This window comes from Poromitra crassiceps, assembly GCF_964638095.1.
Source record: "Poromitra crassiceps genome assembly, chromosome: 4".
Taxonomy (NCBI): Eukaryota; Metazoa; Chordata; class Actinopteri; order Beryciformes; family Melamphaidae; genus Poromitra; species Poromitra crassiceps.
Genome location: NC_139626.1, coordinates 49,912,098 through 49,934,841, shown reverse-complemented (window position 1 = coordinate 49,934,841; position 22,744 = coordinate 49,912,098). Strand labels below are relative to the sequence as shown.

General features: G+C 44.6%; 1 protein-coding gene across 1 annotated transcript in view; it reads right to left on the bottom strand.

Annotated features, from left to right (window-relative positions):
* LOC310775048 (GTP-binding protein 1-like) overlaps window positions 1-22,744 on the bottom strand; it is a 40,326-nt gene that overhangs the window by 12,044 nt on the left and 5,538 nt on the right. The window contains exons 4-11 of the mRNA XM_083635139.1: window positions 18,031-18,211; window positions 13,612-13,795; window positions 12,860-13,024; window positions 11,042-11,165; window positions 4,138-4,252; window positions 2,014-2,158; window positions 587-769; window positions 217-352 (exon numbers count right to left, since the gene is read on the bottom strand). Coding sequence (XP_083491265.1) covers window positions 217-352; window positions 587-769; window positions 2,014-2,158; window positions 4,138-4,252; window positions 11,042-11,165; window positions 12,860-13,024; window positions 13,612-13,795; window positions 18,031-18,211 — 1,233 coding nt within the window. The remainder of the gene's footprint in view (window positions 1-216; window positions 353-586; window positions 770-2,013; window positions 2,159-4,137; window positions 4,253-11,041; window positions 11,166-12,859; window positions 13,025-13,611; window positions 13,796-18,030; window positions 18,212-22,744) is intronic.

Here is a 22,744-nt window from a genome sequence, read left to right as displayed (position 1 = left end):
ATATATATATATATATATATATATATATATATATATATATATATATATATATAGACGTGCTGAGGATCTGATCATTCAAGCCAGAAACACATTTGGCCACATTAACACAACTGCCAAACACTACAATAATACATGGCCATTTCTGGTCTATTTATTGAACCTGGCGATTAAAGTCACTCTGACTCTCTCTGTGTATAAGTGTGTGTTGTCACGAACCCATGGCTTGGTATCTTGGGGATATCGTGGTTGGATGGTGCAGAACCAAGATCTCAGCCTCAAACTCCCAGGTGGCCTGTGGTGCTAACCTGGGGGAGATCATCACCATGCCTTTCCTTATCGTTGAACGCTTGATCTGAGAGAGACAGAAAGTCAAGGGGAAAACGCAGAGGTCACAACTGAAACAGCGAGTTGGGGGAATGTGTAGATTTAGCCAACCCTTTTCAGAATGACTTGCCTCTGTGTCAGGTCATTTACGGTATATATGTTGTTTCCTTGCAATCAAATAGGTAAAAACAATCTAAAATGTTCTGCGATAGCTGTAGATAAATCTGTCTTACTACGAATTCAGCCATTTTCCCCCACAAACCTTTTTGAGGGCGAAGGAAGCGGTCTGTCCACCGCGAACCTCTCTGACAGGCATCCTCTTGCGGTGGATGGATTTAACGGCGATGGGGATGAAGGTGCCCAGCGGGTCTGGGCCTAACATCAGCGTGTCGTTGAGCCGTATCAAGCCACGTAACGTAGTCCCCGATACTACTGTGCCCACACCCTGCCAAGGAAAAGATCCACATATTCATGAACAGGCCTCAAACTCTCTTTTTGTTCAGGAAGGTCTTTTCACGAAAAATTCAGCTCAGTCGTCATTAGGGGTGGGGGGGGAAAGGCAATTTCTTAGATTAGGGATGCACGATATATCGGCTCCCAGCGCTTCCAGCTGAAAATATTGTAACTTTTCAGAAAGATGCTGGTGTCGGGTGCTCCTTTTCTGGCAACTAATCATATGGAGAAACTATCGCATTCGCAACAGAGACAGAAAGGCTCAATTGTGGGAGCAGATTGGCTAGACACTTAATATTTCTGGTGAGTGTTGAGCTAAATCACTGTATGTGTGTTGTTAGCAGTGGTGTTGTCTACGTGATACGCAGGTATACGGCATATGCACACTGCGAAATGACTCAGATTTGCGTATGCCCACTGGAAAATGGGGTCAGAGTCAGTATACCCTCTGAAAAAAGGTAGACTACACCACTGGTTGTTAGCTAATGTTAGCTGTCAGCTACCGCACTGAGCTAACGTTATTTTCAGACTGCTTCCTTGCATATTGTGCGCTGAGATCAGCGCTCCCCAGTGTTCTTCCAGCGTTTACGGTCAGAAAACGTCAGAAAATCGTCAATTTTATTTCCCCCCCCGCTTGTTATTTTTGGTTTTTGCTCCAACTGAAATGTTTTATGGTCACCTACGCTTCAGGAAGGTCACGGCTCTGCTTGGTTCCAGCCTCAAAACTCGTTATATAAGAGTTTTTCTAAATGTCTATGGAGAAAATGGTTGGAGAACTCTCTTCCGGGGCTGGGTACGTCACGGAAAGTCACATGACTGTTGAGCTCTATTTGACCGACTGTTTTCCACAGAAACTCACACAGAGGATTCAGTGTGCTGCCCTGTTGTCCTTGAACCAGACACACTGGTATGTAGCCTTCTGTAAAAATCCTACATGCTACAAAAATCTTTCAACACCGCCACAGCAAATCCTTGTACATTTATTGTACCAGGAGATTCAAGTGAGTCCAGTGGACTGTCCTTCTATATGACACTAGTAAGAAGAAGGTGTTTGAGGTGCATGTATGGTATAAACCATGAGAGAGTGAGACAGCGAGAGAGAGTGTCAGAGTGAGCGAGGGAAAGAATCAGCGAAAGAGTGTCTATGTCAGAGGGGAGGGAGGGGGGGAGAGAAAGGAATGAAGAACAGAAAGAGATGAGAATGAGACAACAGCTTTGCGCATGCGTCTGTGGTACCGGTACAGAGTAGGTGTCGTCTATCTGGAACTCGGCGGGCTCGTCGTCGCTGTAGGACGTCCTGGAGGAGAGGAGGTTCAGGAACATCTTCAGCAGCTCCATGTTCTCCCCCGTCACATTGGAGATCTGGAAAATTGGACACATCCTGCGGAGAGGGGGCGAGGGAGTCAGAGGAGGAACAAAGAAAAGTGATGAAATCATTACTGCAACCAATAAAAATCTAATGCAGAGGAAAATATCGTCGCTGTTGTGCCAGGACCTCGAATGTGCCTTTTTTCACTTTTTTACTTTTTGTCATAAATCAGTGCCATTGGTCACCCTTCACGTCTCTGTGTGGTTTTTAACAAATGCAACCAATGGAAAAGCATTAAAACGAGCTTGTGAGTAAATCTCGTAACGCCATTCGCCCTCAATCTGTCAGTCAAACCTCGAAATTCGTCCCCTACCTCCGTGTGTACCCCCCCACGCAGGACAATAAACCCGGAAAAGACACACGGCAGACGTGCTGTGTATTTCTCATATCGTTTTGACTAATCCTGGCTTCCTCTGACGTTAATATATCAATCAAATGTTTTCCAGTTATTCCTAGGCTGCAAACGTTTTAACATGCAAATCGGAGTGTTTTCTGACGAGAATAAAGTAACGTTAACGCTACGTTATGTCAGACTATTTCTCACCCCATGCGAAAGCCCCCGCCTCGGACATGAGAGGCGAGGGGCAATGCTGTTGCTCCTGCGCGCGCCCCCGCGGCCTGGAGCTTGGGGGCTCGTGCATGAGCATGCGACTCTCTCCCGCTTGACTGGCCGCGAGAAAGTGCTTCCAAGTCGGACTGATAATATAAACAACATCATTTGAGCTTATCCAGGTAAGATATTAATAAAGTGATGACACATTCAGCGGGAAACTAACTATAATTAAGACATGTGCCAACTTTGACGACGTTTGGTTCAGTATTTTAACACGTTCAGTGCCAGCGACGCCATATGGCGTCATTAGAAATTTACCGTACAGTGCCAGCGACGCCAAATGGCGTCATAACTCCAAATTGTTTTTTTGACGGGGGGGTGTCGATCTAAGCTTCTTACGTCGCCTCTAACAATATTGTAGCTATTGGAGGTCGATAACCTATTTTACAAACCCATTAGGTGGCGACAGCACTCTCCTGATCAGAGAAAAAGGAGCCAAACACACAGAAATAGTCACTGGGGAAAATGAGGAAATCGCATCGCATCCGTCCGTATGCATCGACGTGCCTCCATAAACGAGCACAACGCCAGCTGTGCCCCCAGCAGCAGCATCCGCTGTCACAACTGAGCACCTCCATGTACGCTGCAACAGCACATTCACATAATCAGCCTTATTATTCCGAACTGGAAGCATGCCAGCCCGTGACAAACACACGCGGAACCAAAAAGCTGAATGTCGCGCACCATTCACTGTGTGTGCGCAGCAAACTCAGCAGAGACTGAGAGCCACCAGACACATAAGACACACCCAGGAGGCGTGTGCAGTTGAGGGGGGGGGGGGGGGGGGGGAGCACGGAGAGCAGCAGAGCAGCATACACTTCACCCAGACAGACCCAGACATCAGAAAATTAGCTTCAGAGTCAGTGATGTGCTTGAAATGTTTAATTTCACAAAAGGCTCATTATCTCAGCTCGTAGAAAAAAAGGGATGTTTTTGCTTCAATCAAGCTATCTTCTCCGGCTCATAACTAAAGAACGGAAAATGGGATCAATAAACTTTTTTTTGCAGGTGATAGAAGAGAGTCTCATCGTTATTTGTGCGTGTTCAGTGTTTACATAGTAATTATTAAAAAAATTATATGACTGTTTTAAAATGCATTGCGGCCTATGTGGCACAGCAAGCAACCTTTTGCCCAAGGGCCGTGGCACTCAAAGTGTTAAGAGCAAACAGGTTTTTTTTTACTTCCTGAAAAGTTTCTGTTTTGGAAATTTGAGGTCCTGGAACGACAGCGACGATATGTAATGTGATAGGAAGTAGAGATACATTTATATAGACACTCTTACATTTACAACCAGCCCTTTGAGCGCAACCATAATGCTGATGTGGCACAGGATGAAATTGAGTTGACAGCCCTGCTCTAGCCCCTCCTCCCTCCTACCTCTCAGAGCTGAAGTTGGAGGCTGTGACGATGACATCATCCTTGTTCTGGACCAGTACTGGGATTTTTCTGCAACCTGGTGACTTTAATAACCTCTGTAATAACTTTAGCGTCTCTGCAGATACACACATAGACACACATATACACACACATATATACACACACACACACACACACACACACACACACACACATACATTGGAGATCACATAATTGACAATGAGTTGTGTTTAGGGAACACACACGTTATGACAAGGTAAAGGCAGGGATCACAAAAAGTTGTCATGCCACTTACAGCCCTCCTGTGGCTAGAATAGCCCTAAGAGTTGTTAAGTGTCCAGCCTAAGATAACGCTTTAAGAAGGAGCTCCCTTGCCACAACTACACTGTTTCATTATAGAACATTGGGAATGACCCAGGAGAAAAACACAACTACACTGTTTCATTAGAGAACATTGGGAATGACCCAGGAGAAAAACAACTACACTGTTTCATTAGAGAACATTGGGAATGACCCAGGAGAAAAACAACTACACTGTTTCATTATAGAACATTGGGAATGACCCAGGAGAATAACAACTACACTGTTTCATTAGAGAACATTGGGAATGACCCAGGAGAAAAACAACTACACTGTTTCATTATAGAACATTGGGAATGACCCAGGAGAAAAACACAACTACACTGTTTCATTAGAGAACATTGGGAATGACCCAGGAGAAAAACAACTACACTGTTTCATTAGAGAACATTGGGAATGACCCAGGAGAAAAACAACTACACTGTTTCATTAGAGAACATTGGGAATGACCCAGGAGAAAAACACAACTACAGTGTTTCATTATAGAACATTGGGAATGACCCAGGAGAAAAACAACTACACTGTGTCATTATAGAACATTGGGAATGACCCATGAGAAAAACAACTACACTGTTTCATTATAGAACATTGGGAATGACCCAGGAGAAAAACACAACTACAGTGTTTCATTATAGAACATTGGGAATGACCCAGGAGAAAAACAACTACACTGTGTCATTATAGAACATTGGGAATGACCCATGAGAAAAACAACTACACTGTTTCATTATAGAACATTGGGAATGACCCAGGAGAAAAACACAACTACAGTGTTTCATTATAGAACATTGGGAATGACCCAGGAGAAAAACAACTACACTGTTTCATTAGAGAACATTGGGAATGACCCAGGAGAAAAACAACTACACTGTTTCATTATAGAACATTGGGAATGACCCATGAGAAAAACAACTACACTGTTTCATTAGAGAACATTGGGAATGACCCAGGAGAAAAACAACTACACTGTTTCATTATAGAACATTGGGAATGACCCAGGAGAAAAACACAACTACACTGTTTCATTATAGAACATTGGGAATGACCCAGGAGAAAAACAACTACACTGTTTCATTACCATAAAAAGGTAACTAATACAAGGTATAAAAATACAGTACGGTATGTCGGCAAACATGAACAAGTAATGAGATCAGACTCTATGGCTGAAAAGCTCCTGGGCAATGATGTAACAGGCTTCTGGAAAGAAGTCAAAGCTCTTAATAGGAGTAATACATCTTTACCTAATACCATAGAAGGTGTTTCTGGAGCGAGTAACATTGCTGAGTTGTGGAGGCAACATTACTCCGTCTTATTTAATTGTATTAAAAGTGACCTATATGAAGTAGGTAATTGTGACGCACGGAATATCAGCCAATGAGGTCTACTTAGCTATCTCCCAGTTAGCTGATAATAAAGCAAGTGGCTCAGATCTCATCTCTGCTGAGCACCTAAAACATGCAGGCCCGAAGGTTGCAGTCCTCCTAGCAATATGTTTCACAGCCTTTATGTCCCATGGCATTTTGCCAGAATCCATGCTGGCTGTTACTCTTGTCCCTGTAATTAAGGACAAAGCAGGCAAAGTGGGGAGTTTAGATAACTACCGACCTATTGCATTAGCGAGTGTGTTATCCAAAGTACTAGAGAAAATTGTATTAGATAGATTAGATTCATTTATTTTTTACCACAGACAATCAGTTCGGCTTTAAGCCCAAGCACAGTACAGATTTATGCATTTATGCTCTAAAAGAGATGGTTGAAGCATATAGAAGAGCTAATTCTTCTGTTTTAGTAGGTTTTATTGATGCTTCTAAAGCTTTTGATAGGATAAATCACCATAAGCTATTTGTTGAACTGAGCCAAAGGGGGGTGCCTGCTACCATAATTAGGATCCTTGTTTTCTGGTATGCAAATCAGAGTATGAGAATAAAATGGGGGGATGCAGTCTCTGCTCCTTTTGGTGTGGGGAACGGAGTACGCCAGGGAGGGATTCTTTCTCCTGTCCTCTTCAACCTTCATATGGATGATCTCTCTGCCCCAACTTACGGGATGTAACACTGGTTGTATGATTGGTAGCACTGTGGTCGACCATCTCATGTATGCTGACGACCTTGCTATTTTTTCTCCCAGTAGTGCAGGGTTTCAACAACTGCTCAATATTTGTTCTGATGATGGTGTTAAATTTGATATAACATATAATGCTAAAAAGAGTGTGGTTTTAATCTGTAGGGTTAAGGGGGACAAGGACCTCAGACTCCCATTCTTCTATCTCTCAGAGCAAATGTTATCTGTCTGCTGTAAAACAAAGTATCTGGGACACTTAATAATTGATCGTCTGATGGACGATGATGACATGTATAGACAGCGCCGCGTGCTGTATGCACAGGCTAACATGCTGGCTAGGAGATTTAAATGGTGCTCTGACTATGTCAAATTCACTCTTTTTAGATATTTTTGTACACCGTTGTATACTGCCCCCTTGTGGGTGAAGTTTAGGAAAGAGAGCCATCACAAACTACGGGTTGCATATAATGACTGTTTTAGGATTCTCTTGAACAAGCCCAGGTGGAGTAGTGCCAGCGAACTATTCTGTACGGCCAGAATTCACACCTTTGAGGCTCTCCTGAGGAAATTGATGTATAAATTTATATGCCGTCTAAACGGGTCTATGAACTGTGTAATCCAGGTGCTGACTAACCCCAAGTTTAGCACTGTCAGATATGGTTCCCAGCTTTGGACACATTGGTATCAGTGCCTTGTGCAATGAGTTTTTTGTTTTTTGTCTTTTATGTCCCTGTGTGTTTTTTTTTTATGTTGTATGTACTTTGTATGGACCCTGAGTCTGCTCAAATAAACTTGATTGATTATAGAACATTGGGAATGACCCAGGAGAAAAACACAACTACACTGTTTCATTATAGAACATTGGGAATGACCCAGGAGAAAAACACAACTACACTGTTTCATTATAGAACATTGGGAATGACCCAGGAGAAAAACACAACTACACTGTTTCATTATAGAACATTGGGAATGACCCAGGAGAAAAACACAACTACACTGTTTCATTATAGAACATTGGGAATGACCCAGGAGAAAAACACAACTACACTGTTTCATTATAGAACATTGGGAATGACCCAGGAGAAAAACACAACTACACTGTTTCATTATAGAACATTGGGAATGACCCAGGAGAAAAACACAACTACACTGTTTCATTATAGAACATTGGGAATGACCCAGGAGAAAAACAACTACACTGTTTCATTATAGAACGGAACGCAACGCAACGTTCACACTCATCAAACGTTCCGAAACTGGGGTCAATTTGGGGACAAGTGTGCTCGGGAACGGTACCGAGAGAAGCACATACTAAGAATGTCATCGTTCAGGACAGCTTATTTCTTCTCTGGGCAGGAGCCAATAAAGGACTTGAAGTTGATATAATAATGCTGGTACATGATTGGCTGGCTGCTGCTGGGCTCGGCTGCTTAGCACTGACAAAAACACAAGCTGCTTCTCTGGTCAAATCAAATGAATTGAATTTTGGTGACTACCGTAAGTTGCTTTTACAGCCACAGCTGCTGTTCAAATTCCCTCTGCTCCATTTAACCATAACTCTATTGCCTAACTGACGCCTGGAGCTAATTGCCTAATTGAAGCCTGGTCGGTACACTGCTCTCATGTCAACTCCTCTCCACTCCTTGTTCATGTACGCGTCCAAGACAACCGTTATGTGGTTCAGTATCCAATCCCATTCACAAGAATGCAGTGGAGGTTTTCAGTGAGAAACTACATGTTTTAGCCATACCCATTTATATTGTTCATTAGTCTTTCCATTAGGGGTGGGAATCACCAGATGCCCACGATACGATACTGAAACGATACTTGAGTCACGATACGATAGTATTGCGATACTGCGATATTTTCGATATTGCGATATATCGATATTGCGATATATTGAATATTGCGATATTTCGATATATTGCGATTTCTTACTTTTTCAACTGCAAATGATGTCCCCAAAGGAAAACTTTGTCAACATCTGGTTTATATAAGAACAATTTTTCAGTCTGTACATCTGACTTCAACCATTTTATTGCAGCAACATTGTCAAGTAGACAGACCAACAACTTTCATAAAGTCATGTCATAGTTGCATGCACCTGACAAACTGAACTGTTTGTTACAGTCTACTTACAGTCCACCTTAACTGGATGTGTGTGTGGACTACTGTACTTATGTAGTTTTTGCAACTTCACTTCACTTACACAAAACATTTTGTGCAGCCCATTCAGTAACTGGGGAATTTGTAAATGACTGTTATGACAAAACTGTTACTGTTAAAACAAAATGAAAATATGCTACCGTTTGTTTACTGCTGGCCTTGGAACTAAAGTTTATAGTAGCCCGGTGGCCTGGCATGGCCTGCAAAAAAAAAAAAAAAAAAAAAAAAAAAATTTTTTTTGCAATATCGATATTTGGCGTCCAAATATCGATACGATATCGTCAGGCAAAATATCGCGATACTGTGGTGTATCGATTTTTTCCCCCACCCCTACTTTCCATGCCGTACAACTGCTTTCTCCTCTCACGCTTAAGATGCACACATAACAATTGTAGTCTAACCTAGACTACAGTGATACTCAACTTGTGGCCCGGGGGCCAGATGCGGCCCGCGGTAGAGTGCAGGGTGGCCCCCTTTGACTGAGCTCCAGCTAAATTGTCAAATATGGCCATCACCAGGCACTTACAGTACTTCACTAACTAACCTAACTATCCTGTGTGCACAAAATGGTCAGACTAAACTCCCTTCTGACACCCCAAAAACCTACAATCCGCGACAGAAAAATTAACATTAATTTCTGTTTATTAACACATTCAGTGCCAGCGACGCCATATGGCGTCATTAGAAATTTACCGTAGAGTGCCAGCGACGCCAAATGGCGTCAATAACTCGAATTTTTTTTTTTGACGGGGGGGTGTCGATCTATGCCTCTTACATCGCCTCTTACAATATCAGAGGTATTGAATGTGTCTAACCTATTTTACAGAACCCTTAGGTGGCGACAGCGCTCTCCAGATGAGAGAACGTGGAGTGAAACACACAGAAGAAGTCCCCATGTCGTTGGGGAAAAGCAGGAAATCGCATCGCATCCGTCCGTATGCAGCTGCTTCATTGAAGCAACGTTTAGCTGTGCCCCTGCAGCAGCCAATCTGCTATCACAATTGAGCACCTCGGTGTCCGCTGCAACAGCCTCCGTGTCCGCTGCAACACCCATTTGCATGATCAGCCGTGGATTTGTTATTATTCTCAACTTGAAGCATGGGAGCTGGTACACGCGGCTGTAAAAAAGCAGGATCTAGCGGACTTTTTCAGTGCTGAGCACAGGCAGAGAAAACAGCAGAGCAGAGAGACACTCCTCCCACAACGGGGGGGGGGGGGGGAGGAGGAGGGGGGGAGGTGGGCACGCAGAGCCAAGTACACAACACAGACCCAGACAGCAGGACAGGGTTGGCAAACGCAAGCCAGAATATCCGTTGCCCACCAGCAGCAAAAGATCAGCAAGAAGCTGCAACCAGCAGCGCATGCAGGCGCCAGCGCTGCTGGTTTCAGCTAAAAATATTATTCTTCCAAACAAAATTCCCTTGCGTTCACTGTTTTATTGAAGGAAATTATTTTTGAGGTGTGACTACATCAGAAAATTAGCTTCAGAGTCAGTGATGTGCTTGAAATGTTTAATTTCACAAAAGGCTCATTATCTCAGCTCGTAGAAAAAAAGCTCTGTTTTTCATTCAATCAAGCTATCTTCTCCGGCTCATAACTAAAGAACGGAAAATGGGATCAATAAACTTTTTTTTGCAGGTGATAGAAGAGAGTCTCATCGTTATTTGTGCGTGTTCAGTGTTTACATAGTAATTATTAAAGAAATTATATGACTGTTTTAAAATGCATTGCGGCCTATGTGGCACAGCAAGCAACCTTTTGCCCAAGGGCCGTGGCACTTAAAGTGTTAACTGGCCCCTGGCCTCCTGTCATTTTGCAAATGTGGCCCCCAGGCAAAGCAAGTTGAGTATCCCTGCTCTACTACACAAGGTATATTGAATGTCCATTGTATAATATTCTGTTCCTTTAACAATTCTGTCTTCCAGAAACCATGCATACATACTTACATCATTCTAGTGCTTATTGCTAGTCTTTGTTCATTCACCATTGTAACAACATAACCAACTAAACCTGAATGTTTGCCACTCATTCTCTCTCTCTCCCTCCCTCCCTCCCTCCCTCTCTCACTCTCTCTCCCTCTCATTCTCTCTCTCTCTGTTCTATGACTGAAATGGACTTCTGCACTGTAGCCAGGCAGTCTTTGACTTGGACTTGACTGGTTCTTTGAAGCGTCTGTTGCCACCCAACGATAGTAAGTGAGTCAGTGAACTAGCCAATCAAGTAGCACGATAGTAAGTCAGTCAGTGAACTAGCCAATCAAGTAGCACGATAGTAAGTCAGTCAGTTAACTAGCCAATCAAGTAGGATGCCCCGTTACCTTGAAGGATGTTGGCTGGACACATGTCTATCTTGGTAACCACTACAAACACTGGCACATTGAGGGCCAGTGCCAGGCCCAGGTGCTCTTTGGTCATGCCAACGATGCCAGCGTTACTGCCAACCTGGGAGGAGAGAGAGAGAGGAGGAAGAGAGGGGGAGAGAGAGGAGGAGGAGGAGAGGTGGAGAAAGAGGGGTGGAGAGAGGAGAGAGAGGAAAAGAGGGAGAGAGAGAGAGGAGGAAAAGAGGTAGAGAGAGGAGAAAGAGAGAGGAGGAAGAGAGAGAGGGAGAGAGAGGAAGAGAGATGAGAGAGGAAAAGAGGTAGAGAGAGGAAGAGAGATGAGAGAGAGGAAAAGAGGGAGAGAGAGGGAGAGAGGAGGAAGAGAGATGAGAGAGAGGAGGAAGAGAGAGAGAGGAAAAGAGGGAGAGAGACAGAGGGATGGAGATTATAGATAGGGGTAAGAGAGAAAGGACAGGGTGGAAAAACAATACCGGGGAAATGTAATGACAGCACTGCCACAGCTGTGCTGAAAGCACTGTATTCAGGGTGGTGTGCACATACACACACACATACACACACACACACACACACACACACACACACACACACACACACATACACACTAGGATTGGAGCTGAATATTTGACTATTCTGATATTCCTTCTTTGGGTAGATATTCGGTCTTCTTCTCTTTTGGGATTCAGATATTATTATTATTTTTTTTTGGTAGGCACTTGTAGACTGGCACTAGGACCCCGGGGACGTCAGTAGTGGTGGGGTTGGTCAGAAGGAGTGAAATGTTTTGGCAGAGAGAGGAAGAGCGTGACCTGAGAGCTGTGGCGTTGTTGCCTAAACCGAAGGAACAGCGCGGCTGTGTGTGTGTGTGTGTGTGTGTGTGTGTGTGTGTGTGTGTGTGTGTGTGTGTGTGTGTATGTGTGTGTGTGTGTGTAACCTAAGGAACAGCGCGACACCCGTTTACTTTCACCTTTACCGGCGGAGGAACGTAACGGAGCACGTCAGCATAGTGGGCCAAGGCATCCTGACAAGACATCCACATGAGACACCATGGGAATGAGAACCCGGGTGTGCACTGCAGGCAGCCATGTTTAGCCTCCTAGCATTCAAATGTTGTTGAAAATAAAATAAAAATTCAACTGTTTGGATTTTGTTTTTACAAATATACAAATATGAATACACATAAATGACCATCTCAGCTTTTTTTCTTTTTTTGGGGGGTATCTTTAGGTGGTTCTCATTTTAATTTGACCTGACAAAGATCCATCATGGGTTGAAACATCGTCGTGCAATAAATGCAGGGTATATGAATATATGTTTATATGTATAATATATGTTTATATTATATATGAATATATGGTATATGAATCCTGAAGATCAATTCAATACATTTTGAGACCTAAACGCCACTTTCTTCACATTAGCGACAGGGGTGTAAAAAAAATCACAAGTTTCATCACGATACGATATTATATAGATTATTCGGACGATGATACGATATTTGCAGAATCACAAAGTCTGCCACGATACGATATCGATCATCGACATGAGACGATATATGCCCACGTAACACAATCAGCTACCAAATTTTTAACACCTCATAATTGCCGATTAAGACTTTTTTTAAGGGCCTTAATTGTCCCTAACTTGATTGGTCTATCTTTTAATACTTTCCCAGACCCCGCGGATACCCTGAAGTCGTTAAATAATGTTACTTTGTGCACACTCTACTGGTCAGCTCGATGCATTACATACATTAGCATCTCAGCCACATAGGCAGCTCATCAACTTCCCTCTCCTCACCATGAGCATGCAGAAGTCGGGCAGGTGTCCGGTCATGCCGAAGACGGTGGTCTTGAGGTATTTCTCGTGGCCGGCCAGGTCGATGAAGGTGATGACTTTGGAGGATTTCTCACAGATCTTGGTCCAGTCTAAGCTGCCCCCGTGGCTGTCAGGCTTGTTCACCACCTGACAGCGAGGTACAGTAGACAGAAGGAATATTTATTTATCTATTTATTTATTATTTATTGTGAGGGAGATGAGTTCACGAGTTCAGTCAGGAACACTCTCGTCATAGACTTAACCATTTTTTGCATCAAATGGAAGTACAGTTCTGTTTGGCGCTGATGGCTCCGCTCTTTACAGAAGACGCTCGCTGGATTAGCCGAGCAGCGTGCTAAGCTAATCAGGGAGCACAATGCAGAATCCCCCACAGAGTGAGCCCAAAGCAAGACATTGAATACATGCTTAACCTGTGAGCCCTGTTACAACTGAAGTAGAAAGGTGGAGGCAATGCTTTGCCAGCAGCAGCAGCAGCAGCGATGTGCGAGGCAGCATTGGTGTAGCAGAGATCAGAGTAGAAGGGGGCCATATTTAAAGGGACCGCCTTGTTGAGAGAATGGACGTGATTGGTGAGTGATTGAACACTGATCCAATCAGCGGGCCGTCAGCGGATTACAGCTGGGGCGTAGCCTAGCCCATGGCTTCTGTTTGCCTGCATGAACTAACGCGACGGTTCCTTTGAGTTGCGGTGCAGCGGATTGGTCGGCGCTCACCTGTCCCGCCTGGTCAAAGCCCAGGATGTCGTTGCCCACGCTGCTGGTCCTGCCGCTCTCCATCTCATGTTTGTGTCTGAAGAGCTTCTGGCGGGCAAAGCCTCTGCCGTTGTCCAGCTCGCCGTGGGTCAACACCCCCAGCAGGGTGCTCTTCCCAGCGTCCACGTTCCCCACCACCGCCACCCTGTGGACGACAGGGGGAGAGAGAGAGAGAAATAGAGATATAAATACAGAGATAGATATACAGTACACTACCAGTTAACGATTTTGGGTTGTTGTTTTTTTTACTATTTTTCACATTTTAGAATAATAGAGTGCCCCGGTACGGTATAAGTGAGTTCCCCATTCATTTCTCCATAGACATTTCGAAAAACCCGTGACCTACTGTATCCTGAGTGACCATAAAACATTTCCGTTGGAGCAAAAGCAAAGGGGGGGTTGGCATTTCATCAAAATGATGAAAAAGCCTAAGACACATGGAATTATGCAGTGAAAATATTGTATGTTTCTGATTATTTAAAGTAGTCGCCCTTTGCGTCAAGCATTTAAGCATAAGCCTTTAGATCACAATGGCTTTAATATAATGAAAAACATGAATAAGTTCAGGACAGGTGTGTTCAAACCTTTGACTGGTGGTGTAGCCAGAATTGACAAATAACCCAGTTCCAATGTGTGTATATATATATATATATATATATATATATATATATATATATATATATATATATATACATATATATATATATATATACACTGTGTTCCATAACCAGGAAGGGATTAACGAGTCGGTCCCGGGTCCATTTGAACAGGTGGTCTCTCGGGTACGGTTCAGGCCTGCTCGGGTTTGCATCAAGTGTGAAAACAACTGTACCAAAACACAGAGGTGGACTGCTACCAGTTATCCTATGGTTTGCACTTTTGTGATTTATAAGAGGTAAATACGAGTTTGTGTATAGTTTTCTATACTGTGACTAACTTAAATGTTATAGTGTAAACGTGAGTTGTGTTGCTAATCGCGAGTAGCCATTAGCATTAGGTGGGTCGGGTTGGGAAGCATACTCAGGCATAGAACAAAGCAATATGAAAATGTCATAAAGCCCCAGTATGTTTGAACTATGGCCCACTCTGACGAAACACTGTGTTTACATAGGGATTTATTGAACCGAAAATATTTCTTCAAAAATGTATTGTCTTGACTTTTTTTTATACATCTGCCAGTGTGTGAAAGGCCTGGCTTTGTCAAGGGCCTCTACTGATGAGCAATGCTATGCGATTGGCCAAATAATAGGCCTTGATTTATTTAATATGTAATTGTAGACAATGTTCAGGAGTTGTTGTTTTTAAAGCTATCATTGATTGTGCTACGAACCCGTGGCTAAGATTTATATTCATGAATACAGTTTATATTACTGTACTTATTTGAATATTTAAATTCCTCTTCGTTAGGCAAAATAAATGGAAAGGATTTACGCTCGTTTGTGCTGTGATGAACTGAAATAACATGCATAACATGTAAACAAACCACCTCTGTGAGCTGGACTGGAATCGGCATACTATTCAGGCTCAGCTGTTGGTGTCTAGACTAATACATGCACAAATTGGTCGTGTTACCACCAACATATTTTAATACCAAATGGCAATGGTAAAATTGGGACATAATGGTACAGTATATCCATTTTTTCAGCCAGCCCTTTTGTGTGACACCGTGCATTTTATGTATTTAGCATCGTAAAAACTCTGTTGACATTCGTGTCAATGTGTAAACAATGGAATATTTTGTGTTGCGACGAGTTGAGACATAAAAAAAAAAAAAGCAAATCAAACTCACAAGTGAATCAGCCTAATATTTCTATGGTCATATTTCACTGCTGGTTGACTGGTATGCTGTGTTTATGGCTAGGGTTGGGTTTATGGCTAGGGTTGGGTTGGGAGCATAGTTTCTATACTAATCCTTTGTCAATACACTTAAGGATGACACCACTCCTTCACCTATAGAGACACTGCAAAACGGGTCATCATTCAGAAGCCACGCCCAAGACGGGGGAAAATACAAGGAAGCACTGCCTGGCGACTGCAGATAGCAAAACAGGGGCAAACGGAGGATCTGTCATCAGATATAAATAGTTTTGCGGGGTTTTACAGGGATTTGGACAGTTTTCTTTTTAGATAATGTCAAAAGATTATTTCAGTACACTTCCTCCAACGGAGAGGGAAAGGTACATCGAGAAAATGAACTCAGTTGGCCTGGAGCAGTGTCCCTTTTCATTGCCCAAACAACGCTGGATAAACGATCCCACACAGTGGCCTGAAGTGAAATACTATGACATGAGCTTTTAGGCATGTTTAAATTAATGAAAATAATGCTGGTGTAATGTCAGACAGATGGCATCAGATGCGCTGGCATTCTCCTATGTCACGTAGTTGCACACAAAGATCATATATATGGAAGATGAACACTCCAACTTACTTCCTTGACAGCTAAATCCTCATTTTCTTCTCGCGAATGCTCAATGGCTTCCTTGTTTTGCTCGGGAGTACAAAAAAACTTTAATTGGCGATTTTTTACATTTGTTTTGTGCGCAGCCCACCACACAGCAGCTTTTAGCTATGTTTAATTCAAGGAAAATGACGCTGGTGAATGGGACTGAACGGAACGATTTCCCCCGTGATGGGCGTGGCCTATTTAATGCAGTGTCTCTATGCTTCACATCACATGCTCTTTTCCCATCAGGCACTGCTTCACACCCCCACCTGGGAGCTGCCTAGTACACCTGCAGTCTTCCACAGTTGGACACTGATCAGCTCCACTGGAGCCGTGTGGGCCGTAAGAGCAACTCCACAGTAGTAGTTGTTGTTGAGCGAGGAGAGACCCCACCCATATTTTTTCAGTCGAACTGGGATAGAGAGTCAAAGCCACGCCCCTTCTGGTAGGACCCTAAAAATACGAACCAGCGTTGGGGAAAAAATGTGAATGGTGAGAGAGACTATTGGGTTTTTTTTTTTATCCCATTTGAATTGTGCCACGAAATGCACATATGTTTGTGAATTTAAACTTGAACTTTGCACAGGGCTCCCACAGATTCTCAAACATCAAATTCAAGGACCCAACAACACTGCATAGTTTTGAGACATGAATCCAGGTTCATTACTGTTACAACACAGAATGTTTATCATGAAAACTAGCAGAGGGTCACACACATTTTAAAGGAGAGAGGGTTGAATGCGTGAACACTTCTCAACTGGGCTGTTAGTTGCAATTGCAAATGACAGAAATGCACCGACTGCTATGCTCGTTAGAAAAAAAACATTTTCAAATGTTGAGAGCTGGAGGTAGAGCAAAATGTAACCGAGGTGGCCCGCTCGTAATTCCCTTTGCAGGAAAACCCCCAAAATTCAGGCACTCTCAATGACTCATGTCTATTTTCTAATGGCTTGATTTTTATTTGTCAAATTCATAAACTTTGAAAGATTTCAAGGACCTCGTGGGAACCCTGTTTGCAAGTCAAGAAAGTCGTAGTTTGGCGGCACGGTGGCGCAGTGGTAAGCGCTGTCGCCTCACAGCTAGAAGGTCCTGGGTTCGATTCCCACCTGGGACGCTGTGAGCGCTGAAGGAGTGCGTGCCCGTCCACATGTTCTCGAGTGCCCGCCGCCCGGGTGCGGTTGTCAAAAGGGCCTTTCTGTGTGGAGTTTGCATGTTCTCTCCGTGCCCCCTGGGGACGTCCTTCATATAGGAACCCCCTTCACCAAAACATGCAATATCCTGGTCGCTGAAGTGGTGCCTCCTCTGGTCATTAGGGGCGCCTGTTCGGAGGGAGGGGAACTCGTTGGAATAGCGTGATCCTCCCACGTGCTATGTTCTACCGGTGAAGCTTCTTCCCCTGTCAGGTGAAAAGAAGCGGCTGGCTAACTGCCCATGTCTCGGAGGAAGCATGGAGCCAGTTTCGGCTCTCCCCAGATCGGCAGAGGGTGGAGCATCAACCAGGATAAATAAATTAAAATTAGCACTAATGGGGGATAAAAATGGGATAAAAAAAATCGGTCACTTACGTCACTTATGACGTAAGTGATGCCATAAGGTTCTCTCCCGCCAGGCCAGGTTGGTGTTGGTGTGATGTATATTGTGCGAGACGAGAGATGTAGTTGATTGAGTCTCATACGAAATTACACGTTATGTTTCAGCTTTACGACAAACTGCGACTTTCTTGAGTCGCAAAGTTATCTTTTTAAATTGGCCAACGTGGCATGTGTACTTCATGGCACAATTCAAATTGGATTTGGCCGTTCACCGCCACTCTTTCTGACGCCGGCTCGTCTGCTGAAGCAGGAGGTGGGCGTGACTTTGGCTCTCTGTTTGAACGGGGTCACATACTTGTTTCTCTCCCCCTCCCTCCCCCTCCGTTTTTCTTCTTCTTCTTTTACCTGACTTCCAGGAAGTCCTCCTCGCCCACACTCCGGCGGATGAGGTAGTCCCGTATGTGTCCCCCGGTGTCCATCCTCTCCCTCAGCAGGATCAGGTCAGCCTCGATCTGCTCGCACAGCGACCGCACCGTGGCCACCGACGCCTCCATGTCCTTCTCATCCAGACCATAGTCGCCTCCGTCTAACAGGGGAGAAGACAGAGGCAAGGGAGGGGTAAGATAAGAGATATACATTATATATATATATATATATATATATATATATATATATATATATATATATATATATATATATATATATATATATATATATATATATGAACAAAGGAAGATTCTGTGCACATCCAAACAGGCTGGAGGTGCTGGTCAAGAAAGCTGGAGTACTTGATGAGAGAAAAGGAATGTATCCCATATACTTCAGAGCATTTTCAGGGAGGGACCGCACACTCCAGGACTTGACTTTTATAGAAAAAATGTAATATCAAAAAGACAACGCGTTTCGCTTGCGCTTCTTCAGGTCTTACTGAGTGACTGTTCCAGTCAAACTAATATACAGTAGTGTGTGGCAGGAAGACACACCCACCAACACACAGGTTGTCAATTACCATCAGAGCATACAGGAAAGACAGCAATCAGCAATAGCCTACATAAATATGTTTACATCATAGAAAACAATAAACAATACATCAATATGTTTACATCATAGTAAACGATCATTACGCAGCATACATGTAGAGAGGCATAACATACGGCCATAAATCCAATGACATGAATAAATTAGCCTACATTTTTTAGTCCAAAAAGGAATTGAGTACCAGACTCTCATTTAGACCATAAGGTTCAACAGTATTCAGTGTAAAAATCCAATAAGACTCTCTCTGTAGCAGTAGTTTGTGAATATCACCACCTCTAGTCGGCAGGGAAACCTTTTCAATCCCCATGAATCTGAGAGTAGATGCCGCACCATGCCCCCTCTCACTATAGTGTCTGGCGATGGCGTATAACATATTGCCGTTATATATATATATATATATATATATATATATATATATATATATATATATATATATATATATATCCCTGCAAGGCACTTGCATGGATAAAAACATTATGTAAATGGCATGTATATATGCCATATACATAATATATAATATATATATATATAATATATAATATACAATAACACAATAACCCCACATATATAATATATATATAATATATATATATATATATATATATATATATATATATATATATATATATATATATATATATATATATATATATATGGCATATATACATGCCATTTACATAATGTTTTTATCCCTGCAAGTGCCTTGCAGTTAGGGTTGGTTGGTTGATTGGTTGATTGATTAATTGATTCGTTGATTTTATGGAAATAGTAGAACAAAATCCAAGGGATAGACTAGGGGATGTCATGATACTACAATTTCTACTTCGATACCGATACCCAGGAAAATATCGATACTCTATACCATTTTCGATACCACGGGAAGGGGGGGATGACGAGTCGCGACACATCAAGAAGAATAAAAATAAATGTAGACAGATGGACAGACACACTTCTCCATAATCTAGGCCTGATAAAACTTTGAACTTAGACAGCAGATTAGCCCTGCTGTAGCCATAAGAACACGTTTAGCTTGTTGAAGCAACAGATACCCACCAATTATAGGGAGGGAAAGATCAGTGATTTTTCATTCAAAGAAAGCACTGATGGTATCGAAACTGTTGCAAATGAGTATTGTACCCATTTCAAATTTGTAGTATTGATACTTATCGATACTATTGATACCTGTTGCAAATGAGTATTGTATCCCATTCAAATTTTCAGTATCGATACGTTTGACAACCCTAGGATAGACATGTAAAAGTGTGAACACTTATTTCCTGGTGAGTTGCCATGGTAAGTTGCTCTACCTGCTGAGCGACACAGAACCAAAAGAAAGATGACGGGGGACAGAAAGAGAGGGGAGAGAGTAGAGAAGATGGAGGCTATGAAAGGGGAGCAAGGGCAGGAACTGAGTAAGTTGGAAAACGAGGGAGGAAAGCCCCCGCGGTATCGAAAATGGTATCGGGTATCGATATTTTCCGGGGTATCGGTATCAAAGTCAGAAATGATCTAGTTAGTGTCATGGCAGGCAGCCCTAGGAACAACAGCAAACATGAGGAATAACAGTGTGGAGGAGGGACAGAGTTTGAGAGAAGAAAGAGTGAGAGAGAACAGAGGGTTTGAAGGAGAGACGGAGTGGGTGTGGATGGAGATGACAAAACCTCACATGCCGTAACCACAACCGTCCCAAATGACTGCATCATAAGCAGTTAGCTCTATATTTTACATTGTCTTCAGACACACCCCACACTGGCCTTCAGACACACCCCACACTGGCCTTCACACACACCCCACACTGGCCTTCAGACACACCCCACACTGGCCTTCAGACACACCCCACACTGGCCTTCAGACACACCCCACACTGGCCTTCACACACACCCCACACTGGCCTTCCCACACACCCCACACTGGCCTTCACACACCCCACACTGGCCTTCAGACACACCCCACACTGGCCTTCAGACACACCCCACACTGGCCTTCAGACACACCCCACACTGGCCTTCAGACACACCCCACACTGGCCTTCACACACACACCCCACACTGGCCTTCAGACACACCCCACACTGGCCTTCACACACACCCCACACTGGCCTTCAGACACACCCCACACTGGCCTTAACACACACACCCCACACTGGCCTTCACACACACACTGGCCTTCACACACACCCCACACTGGCCTTCACACACACACCCCACACTGGCCTTCAGACACACCCCACACTGGCCTTCACACACACCCCACACTGGCCTTCAGACACACCCCACACTGGCCTTCACACACACACCCCACACTGGCCTTCAGACACACCCCACACTGGCCTTCAGACACACCCCACACTGGCCTTCACACACACACACCCCACACTGGCCTTCAGACACACCGCACACTGGCCTTCACACACACACACACCGGCATTCAGACACACCCCACACTGGCCTTCACACACACACCCCACACTGGCCTTCACACACACCCCACACTGGCCTTCAGACACACCCCACACTGGCCTTCACACACACCCCACACTGGCCTTCAGACACACCCCACACTGGCCTTCACACACACACCCCACACTGGCCTTCAGACACACCCCACACTGGCCTTCACACACACCCCACACTGGCCTTCAGACACACCCCACTTCACACACACACCCCACACTGGCCTTCACACACACACTGGCCTTCACACACACCCCACACTGGCCTTCACACACACACCCCACACTGGCCTTCAGACACACCCCACACTGGCCTTCACACACACCCCACACTGGCCTTCAGACACACCCCACACTGGCCTTCACACACACACCCCACACTGGCCTTCAGACACACCCCACACTGGCCTTCACACACACACCCCACACTGGCCTTCAGACACACCCCACACTGGCCTTCACACACACACCGGCATTCAGACACACCCCACACTGGCCTTCACACACACACCCCACACTGGCCTTCAGACACACCCCACACTGGCCTTCACACACACACCCCACACTGGCCTTCAGACACACCCCACACTGGCCTTCACACACACACCCCACACTGGCCTTCGGACACACCCCACACTGGCCTTCAGACACACCCCACACTGGCCTTCAGACACACCCCACACTGGCCTTCAGACACACCCCACACTGGCCTTCAGACACACCCCACACTCGCCTTCAGACACACCCCACAGTGGCCTTCACACAGACCCCACACTGGCCTTCACACACACACACCGGCATTCAGACACACCCCACACTGGCCTTCACACACACACTGCCCTTCACACACACCCCACACTGGCCTTCAGACACACCCCACACTGGCCTTCACACACACACCGACATTCAGACACACCCCACACCGGCATTCAGACACACCCCACACTGGCCTTCACACACACACTGGCCTTCAGACACACCCCACACTGGCATTCACACACACACTGGACTTCACACACACCCCACACCGGCATTCAGACACACACTGGCCTTCACACACACACCGGCATTCAGACACACCCCACACTGGCCTTCACACACACCCCACACTGGCATTCAGACACACCCCACACTGGCCTTCACACACACCCCACACTGGCATTCAGACACACCCCACACTGGCCTTCACACACACCCCACACTGGCCTTCACACACACACTGGCCTGCAGACACACCCCACACTGGCCTTCACACACACCCCACACTGGCCTTCAGACACACCCAACACTGGCCTTCAGACACACCCCACACTGGCCTTCAGACACACCCCACACTGGCCTTCAGACACACCCCACACTGGCCTCGAAAGGTGTACAGTGTTTCCCCTAGGATGGGGTAATAGCAGCACAGCAGTAGTGGGGAGGGGGCAGGGGCATGCACACAGAAAATAATTTCACTTGCCCTTGTCCTGTCTAGTGAGATAGAGTCAATAAAATTGTATTTGGCAATAGTATTCTTAGAATATTCCTACAATATATACCTATAATATTCCTATAGGGGGGCACAGTGGTACAGTGGTAGCATTCTTGCCTCACACTCTCGCCTCAAAGCAAGAAGGTCCTGGGTTC